The sequence below is a fragment of the Salmo salar genome, chromosome 25 (assembly GCF_965601325.2).
Source record: "Salmo salar chromosome 25, fSalSal1, whole genome shotgun sequence".
Classification (NCBI taxonomy): Eukaryota; Metazoa; Chordata; class Actinopteri; order Salmoniformes; family Salmonidae; genus Salmo; species Salmo salar.
The window spans coordinates 49,379,064-49,388,179 of NC_138315.1; the positions used below are offsets into that span (position 1 = coordinate 49,379,064).

Here is a 9,116-nt window from a genome sequence, read left to right on the forward strand (position 1 = left end):
CAGCTTTCACTTTCAGTATGAATAATCTGCAAGACCATGGCGCCATTTCACTGTGTGTGTGGGTATGGAGGGAGGGGTGTGGAAGGAGGGAGGTGGGGGTTGTAAAGGAGGTAGGCCTATATATAGAGAGACAACACCTCACGTGATTGGTCAGAAGAAAAGGCAATACGCTCACGTGATTGGTCGGAGGAAAAGGCCATAAACTCACCTAATTGGTCAGAAGAAAAATCTCTGCCCACACTATACCCATCGTGTATTACAGCTGTGCAACCTGGGATTTACGACTACAAACCGCAAGTTAGATGTTACATTTGTGTCAAAACGTATTTTCTTCATAACAAAGTGCTCAGTGAAGTAGTAAGCAAGGTTATTGGTTGAATTGTATAGTAAGAGAAGCATTTCTAATGTTCTTGATCCTGTTGAGGTCCTGACAGGTTAGGGACATGAATTACATTCTAAAGAGACATACGGATGGTGTACTTTGTTATAAAATGTGCTTTTTGGTATGAATCATCTGAGGCCACTTACAACCAACTTATAATGTGTGATATTTCCACTCCATCTCACCTGCTCATCCGGGAGGACTTTGTCCTGACTTCAGCACACTGCTTAAAGAAGTGAGTCTTTCTTTGTCATAGACAACAAATTAATCCAGATGCGGTATGTTTTGTTGCATCTTGTTACGTCTCTTGAGGACTTCTTCTATTTAATTCTATGTCTTGCGACCCTTTTTGATTTTCTGTTAGTGCTTATCCTTTAATGGTGTTGTTTGGAGCCCATGACTTCAAGAAGAGTTGTCAAAATATTCAGGTGTCACAATGTCATCGGCATCCCTTACATGAGAATATAACGCAGATCAGTTATGACATCTTGCTACTGAAGGTAATCTTCAAGACAACCCTAATGTCTCATTTCTACAGTATATAGTACTTATTTTGTATAAACTTTAAAAGAATGCAGGGCCTTATAAGAAATGCATTCAATTGATACTTATTATCTTCACTGACATGAATGTTTATACAGTTTATTCAAGGTTTATTCTGAATTATACAAATAGAATATAATAACTTTATCTCATTTTATTTTATTTATTTTCCTCTTATAGTTAAAGACCACAGCTCGTCTAACCGAGTATGTGACGGTCATTGGACTCCCAAAGGAGGATGAACATATCCCAGCATCCCCCAAATGCTCTGTTGCTGGTTGGGGCAAGACTATCTCAAACAACAAACAGGGTTCTGGCGTTTTGATGGAAGTGGCAGTGACGTTGGAGGATAACTCTGAATGCAAGAGCGTGTGGCAGAAATACTTTGACAAAAAACAAATGATGTGCACTCGTACTACCGGAGGGAAAGCATTTTGTCAGGCAACTAAATTGAATTTGGATCAAATGATTATAGTAATAGTAGAGGACAACCAGTACAGATTTTAGTTGATCAGATAAGCAGTGTTTATTTCTGTGTATCATTACTGTACTGGAACACTAAAATAGCCTTTGAAGTGTTCACTTATTCTCCTTTCACAATCACACTTCTGTATCTCTTTTCTCTAATTCCTGTTGTTCTGTGTTCCAGGGAGATTCAGGGGGACCTCTTATTTGTAACAACAAAGCACAGGGTATCGTTGCTTTTAATTATCCTGAGAGATGTGATGATTCCCAATATCCTCATGTGTACATGAAAATCCCTTTCTTTATGCCCTGGATTAAAGAGGTGTTGCATGGATATGGTGCCAACATGTCTTTAAACAAGCAGGAATAAGGGACCAGGAAGTACATTGATTATAGTGTACTAACATCACCGTATTTATTCAACTTTAATAAATAAATTCCTACACAATTATCCTGTATGTATTTGAACCACAATTTCCCAAAGGATACCAATAATAATGCCTTACACTTCCTGGTCAATTGGGTTCGCCCACAGCATTAATACAAACTATACGGAAAAAAAATACATTTAAAATATATATTTTTTTAATTTGTGTGTGTGTGTGTGTGTGTGTGTGTGTGTGTGTGGGTGTGTACCTTTTCCCAGGGAGATTCAGGGGACTTCTTATTTCCAAGAACAAGAATGTGGCACCAGGTATTGTTGCTTTTACTAATTCAACAAAATGTAATGTGAAGGGACTTGTACTGTTTCTACAGGAATAGCTCGGTATATTATCAACTGTTTCAACACTACACACAGTACTGCTATAATCATATTAATTGAAATGCTAAACCTTTGCTCATGAACGCTCGCTCATTCGGGAATAATTGCAATCAATATACAGTGAGGGGGAAAAGTATTTGATCCCCTGCTGATTTTGTACGTTTGCCCACTGACAAAGAAATGATCAGTCTATAATTTTAAAGGTAGGTTTATTTGAACAGTGAGAGACAGAATAACAACAAAAAAATCCAGAAAAATGCATGTCAAAAATGTTATAAAATGATTTGCATTTTAATGAGGGAAATAAGTATTTGACCCCTCTGCAAAACATGACTTAGTACTTGGTGGCAAAACCCTTGTTGGCAATCACAGAGGTCAGACGTTTCTTGTAGTTGGCCACCAGGTTTGCACACATCTCAGGAGGGATTTTGTCCCACTCCTCTTTGCAGATCTTCTCCAAGTCATTATAGTTTCGAGGCTGACGTTTGGCAACTCGAACCGTCAACTCCCTCCACAGATTTTCTATGGGATTAAGGTCTGGAGACTGGCTAGGCCACTCCAGGACCTTAATGTGCTTCTTCTTGAGCCACTCATTTGTTGCCTTGACCGTGTGTTATGGGTCATTGTCATGCTGGAATACCCATCCACGACCCATTTTCAATGCCCTGGCTGAGGGAAGGAGGTTCTCACCCAAGATTTGACGGTACATTGCCCCGTCCATCGTCCCTTTGATGCGGTGAAGTTGTCCTGTCCCCTTAGCAGAAAAACACCCCCAAAGCATAATGTTTCCACCTCCGTGTTTGACGGTGGGAATGGTGTTCTTGGCATCAAAGGCAGCATTCCTCCTCCAAACACGGCGAGTTGAGTTGATGCCAAAGAGCTCCATTTTGGTCTCATCTGACCACAACACTTTCACCCAGTTGTCACCTTACATAATTTCACAAATAGTTTAATCTTTACTCATTCATTTTATACAACAATAAGATACAAACCCCATAATTGAGAAATGTACATATTCAGAAATATAATAATGTGTTTTTCCTGTCCTCTCTGAGGTCACCAAATAAAACACACTCGTCATACCCGTCCCTTAAGTATCCACGGACCATTCCCACAGTGGACATTTTGTTTCAAATCCCCATTTTGGGGATTTAGGAGTTCGCCATGTGAAATCCTTTGTTCTATCTATGTGTCTCTTTCTGCATGGCCTGGGGAGAGAGAGTCTCCTCCAGGAATGTACAACCTGAGATAACAGAACCTGGGTGCAGGGGAGAGAGAGAGAGAGGGGGGGGGGGGGATGCCACGATCTATACCCAGGGCCACGTCATGACAATAGATAGGACCTTTATTTGAATCTACATAATAACAAGCTATCCATACCACCAGAGGGTGGAGTGGGACTTGTATCAGTGATTTTGACCAGATCATCTGCAGAGATATATCTCCCCATGTACTCACCTAAGATTACATATTACCACATACAGTGCATTCAGAAAAGTATTTCAGACCCCTTGAACTATTTCCACATTTTGTTACGTTACAGCCTTATTCTAAAATGGATCAAACATTTTTATTTCGGTCATCAATCAAATCAAATGTGATTTATCACATTCACGTGTTTAGCAGATGTTATTGCAGGTGTAGCAAAATGCTTGTTCATCTAGTTCCGAACAGTGCAGCAATATCTAACAAGTAATATCTAACAATTTCACAACAAATACCTAATCCACACAGATCTAAGTAAAGGAATGGAATTAATATTAATATAAACATATGGACAAGCAATGTCAGAGCGGCATAGACTGAGATACAGTAGATAGTATAGAATACAGTATATACATATGAGATGAGTAATGGAGCGGCATAGACTGAGATACAGTAGATAGTATAGAATACAGTGTATGCATATGACATTAGTAATGCAAGTGACTAGTATTCCATTTATTAAAGTGGCCAATGATTTGAAGTCTGTGTATGTAAGCCTCTCTAGTAATGACTGTTTACAGTAACAATCTGATGGCCTTGGGATAGAAGTTGTTTTTCAGTCTCTCTGTCCCAGCTTTGATGCACCTGTACTGACCTCGCCATCTGGATGACAGCGGGGTGACTCAGGTGGTTGTTATCCTTGACAATCTTTCTGGCCTTCCTGTGACATCGGGTGCTGTAGGTGTCCTGGAGGGCAGGTAGTTTGCCCCCGGTGATGCGTTGTGCAGACCGCACCACCCTCTGGAGAGCCCTGCGGTTGTGGGCGGTGCAGTTGCCATACCAGGCGGTGATGCAGCCAGACAGGATGCTCTCAATTGTGCTTCTCTAAAAGTTTGTGAGGGTTTTAGGTGACAAGCCAAATTTCTTCAGCCTCCTGAGGTTGAAGAGGTGCTGTTGCCCTTAATCTGCCCTTAATCTGCTAAAGTAGAAATGATAACACCCACCAGAGGGCAAAATCATCTTGAAAAAACCTTTGTTGCTATCAGGACTAAACGATAAACCCGACATCCACGTTAATTTAGGAGCGGTAAATCATTGGCGGATGATGGTTGCTATTGAAATCAGCTGTGAGGGGGATTTTCAGGGTGTTGATGGTTTAATGAGAGACCAGCTGGTGATAATCTAGTGGCCATCAGTGGTTACAATTGACCCATTATGTTTAATATATAGTGAGTGGGTACCATGGAAGTGAGTGAGTGAGTGAGTACCATGGAAATTAAGTGTTCTCATTTAAACCTGTATATCTATTTTTTTTTTAATGTTAGGCCAATATCTGATAGTACAAAATTAAATAAGATTTAAAACTTTTGAAAATAATCATAAATATCCATAATATGAAATAATAACATGACTACACAGATACAGGATCATAAATAAAACAAATATGCTGAAAATAATGATTAGAATAATATGAAGAAACAACGAGAACAACCTAAGGAAATGAAAGTTTGATCCAGCATTAACATGGAGGAAAAACCTCATCCAAATCCTCTGCACTTTCACACAATCTCCTCAGGCTACACAACTGAGACTCAAATCATTCACTCAATTAAACTCTGCTCCTCCACCTCACTTACTTAACTTAACCACCAGAGGGAAACACAACCACATTGCATTTCTATACTACCATACCTGCAGGAGGGTTCATAGTGGGTACGTGCACCACACACAGGATGGCTAATCTTGAGTATTTGAAGTGTACATGACAGCACAGTATAGTCCTCAAAGGCTATATTTCTTCTATCAGAGTGGCTGGCTAGTGACAGAGACACCATAATACTGGTTATTAGGAACATGGGGAGACATGTGTCTGCTTCCCAAATGGCATCCTTTTCCCTATATAGGGATTCATTATATAGTGGCAATGTTCCGGAACGATATGGTTATAATGGAGTTGATAGTGACAACAAACCCCACATTCCATGTGACAACATTCTTATCAAAACATCATGATATATAAATAATGTTATCTAATGCTGCCTGTGGTGACGTAGTGTCCCCATGAGTGACAGGATACTGAGCCAATCACGGCACAATTAGAGAAGTTTGCAAACCCCTACGCTCTGTATTTTACACTGGCTGCCCCTCCACCACAAAAAGAACTGAGCTAGGCTGAAACACCTGCATTTTGGAGCTGGCTTACTCAAGGAAGCAAAAAAGAGACCATGTTTGTGTGGCTTTATTTTTCAATAAATGTGTGTTTGCATTGTTTGCAAACTGATATGTCAAAAGCAAAACAGGCAAAAATAAAAAAAAAGGTTTTATTTTTCGCATTCACGAAATAAACACAGTCGTTGCACCAATGTACCTTACCATAAACATCAATGCCTTTCGTAAAATCAATACACAAGTATATTTTTTTAAACCTGCATATTTAGTTAAAAGAAATCCATGTTAGCAGGCAATATTAACTAGGGAAATTGTGTCACTTCTCTTGCATTCAGTTCAAGCAGCGTCAGAGTATATGCAGCAGTTTGGGCCGCCAGGCTCGTTGCGAACTGTGTGAAGACCATTTCTTCCTAACAAAGACCGTAATTAATTTGCCAGAATTTTACATAATTATGACATAACATTGAAGGTTGTGCAATGTAACAGTAATATTTAGACTTAGGGTTGCAACCCGTTCGATCAAATACGGAACGGTTCCGTATTACACTGAAAGAATAAATGTTTTGTTTTCGAAATGATAGTTTCCGGATTAGACCATATTAATGACCGAAGGCTCGTATTTCTGTGGGTTTATTATATTATAAATAAGTCTATGATTTGATATTTGATAGAGCAGTCTGACTGAGCGGTGGTAGGCAGCAGCAGGCTCTTAAGCATTCATTCAAACCGCACTTTCCTGCGTTTGCCAGCAGCTCTTTGCAATGCATGAAGCACAGCGCTGTTTATGACTTCGAGCCTATCAACTCCCGAGATTAGGCTGGCAATACTTTAGTGCCTATGAGAACATCCAATAGTCAAAGGTAGTGTATACGAAATACAAATGGTATAGAGAGAAATAGTCCTATAATTCCTATAATAACGACAGCCTAAAACTTCTTAACTGGGATTATTGAAGACTCATGTTAAAAGGAACAACCAGCTTTCATATGTTCTAATGCTCTGAGCAAGGAACTTAAACGTTAGCTTTTTTACATTGCACATATTGCACTTTTACTTTCTTCTCCAACACTGTGTTTTTGCATTATTTAAACCAAATTGAATGTTTCATTATTTATTTGAGACTAAATAGATTTTATTTATGTATTATATTAAGTTAAAATAAAAGTGTTCATTCAGTGTTGTTGTAATTGTCATTATTACAAAAATAAATATATATAAAAATCGGACGATTAATCGGTATAGGCTTTTTTGGCCCTCCAATAATCGGTATCAGTATCGGCTTTCAAAAATCATAATCGGCCGACCTCTAGTCAAGACCTCTGTCATTTTTTCTAAATTGCAGATAATAATAAAAATACAGTATTTATTTTGTACACAATAAAGAAAATCAATTACACTTCAACATCTAAATAGGCTATTTCTCCCAGCATTGATCAAATCTCAGAACGCATATATTATAGATCTGACTGAGTTCTATTACCGCCTGCCTCTTTGCGAAAGAGTGGAATCATGAACAGTGGTTTGTGCATTATGTTTGCCTGCATCCTTGATTGCCTCTGGGACTTGCTTTTTAACAGCACATTCACCACTCTCTCAAATGGTCACAGCTCAGTCGGCTCTGCTGACAGCGTATTTGCGAGATGCCGGTCAAAAGGCCATTTAAAACCGTCCGCGTCTCCTGCCGTGTCTACAGACATCCCCCAAACAAACAAAAAATGACTCTTGTATGAAATGAAATGTATGCATTCACTGCTGTAAGTCGCTCTGGATAAGAGCATCTGCTAAATGACTAAAATGTAAAAAAAAAAAAAATAATTCAAACGTAGATATGCCAGTCAGTCAGGTGACTAGCTGGCAGCAGAGACTTCTATTGCAGTAACATTGAAGGGCTCTGGATAGTATTACTTAGCCAGCTAGAAGGATGAAGTAAGAAGCTAATGTTAAACAGAGCCTACCTCAGCAGGAGCAAAAAATATGACACTAAGTTCTCATAATAACGCTTTTTTACAGAGCGTAGGCTACTGAGACAGACAGTCATGTGGCACTCAGTTGTGAGGCTGAGGCAGGCTGCAATGCATGCAGGACGAAGCAGAGGAGACGGAAAGAGAAAGTAAGCAAGCAGAGAGATTGGTTAGTACCGTGGCTCCCAGACTTGGGGTAGGTGACCATGTAATGGTCCCTTGAGAAAAGCTGTACTAATCTTATCAAACTTTTTAAAAAGAAGATATGTTTCAATATGAACATCTCCACAGGACCTATCTTCCCTATAGGCCGACATTAAAATACAACCACTGTATGTTTGAATATGAACATCTCCACAGGACCTATCTTCCTATAGTCCGACATTAAAATGCTATCAACATGCAAACAATACAGTTCTAAAAATGTCCTACATTTTCATTTCGTTGCTGATCCTACATGTCAGTGTGAATAATTCATCAGATTTCCCCCTTTCAGGAGTATAACATTACAATTGTATAGCTAATTGTCACGTCCTGACCAGCAGAGGGTGTTGTTGTGTAGTTTTGGTCAGGACGTGGCAGAGTATGTCTGTGTATGTGTGTTCTGGGTGTTGTATTTCTATGTGGGTCTGTGTGGCTCCCGATCAGGGACAGCTGGTTATCGTTGTTCCTGATTGGGAGTCATATAATTAGGAGTATGTTTGTCACTTGGGGTTGTGGGTGGTTGAGTTAACACTGCTATTCATTTTGTCCGTAAGTAGCCTGTCGTGAGTGTTTATTGTTTTCTGTGTATACTTTACTTAATTATATTAAAAGATGAGTATCCACATTCCGCATGGAGTTTGGTCTCTTCAACATGGCTTCAACAATTATGACACTAATATGCTGTGTGTTTGTAGATGGACTGAGGTGAATGAACCTACAGCAGCCAAGGCAATAATGGCTGGGGTCATTTTTAATTGTTTTTGCTGTTCTACAAATAGCATTTGAATGTGTTTTTATTGAATAGAAAGGCAGTAAAACTATGTCCTTCCAGACCTCAGTAAAACTCAAACCCTGTTTACATCCCTGGTGAAATATAAGGTTTTCCATCTCTGCAGGTGATCTATCTGGTCAAGATCATGGATACAGGTCCCCATCCCTCTGGTAATAGCTATAGAGACAGCTGGATTCAAATTAAGCCTTTATAAGAATGGCCCCAGAATACACACCATACAGCTCAGTGTAGATTTACAGCATATCTGGATTGCAGTTTTCTCTGGTATTATATCATTAGCAGACTTTTACAGTGCATTCAGAAAGTATTGAGACACTCTTGACTTTGTTACGTTACAGCCTTATTCTAAAATGGATTAAATTGTTTTTTCCCCCTCATCAATCTTCACACAATACCCCATGATGACAAAGC

At 39.3% G+C, this 9,116-nt stretch overlaps 1 protein-coding gene across 1 annotated transcript; it reads left to right on the plus strand.

Moving 5' to 3' along the window:
- The first annotated feature begins 540 nt into the window (after positions 1-540).
- Positions 541-8,535, plus strand: LOC145864096 (granzyme B-like). The gene is made up of 4 exons (XM_082969245.1): positions 541-617; positions 747-882; positions 1,106-1,419; positions 1,502-8,535. The coding sequence occupies exons 1-4, from the start codon at positions 541-543 to the stop codon at positions 1,758-1,760; spliced, it is 786 nt and encodes a 261-aa protein (XP_082825371.1). The 3' UTR covers positions 1,761-8,535.
- Positions 8,536-9,116: the final 581 nt, after the last annotated feature.

What these genes read in the sequence shown, in the direction of transcription:
- LOC145864096 (XM_082969245.1), top strand. Translation starts at nt 541, where the DNA reads ATGTGTGATATTTCCACTCCATCTCACCTGCTCATCCGGGAGGACTTT. An exon ending in ATGACATCTTGCTACTGAAG is followed by an intron (nt 883 to 1,105) that starts GTAATCTTCAAG and finishes TTCCTCTTATAG; the next exon opens with TTAAAGACCACAGCTCGTCT. An exon ending in GTAATAGTAGAGGACAACCA is followed by an intron (nt 1,420 to 1,501) that starts GTACAGATTTTA and finishes TAGCCTTTGAAG; the next exon opens with TGTTCACTTATTCTCCTTTC.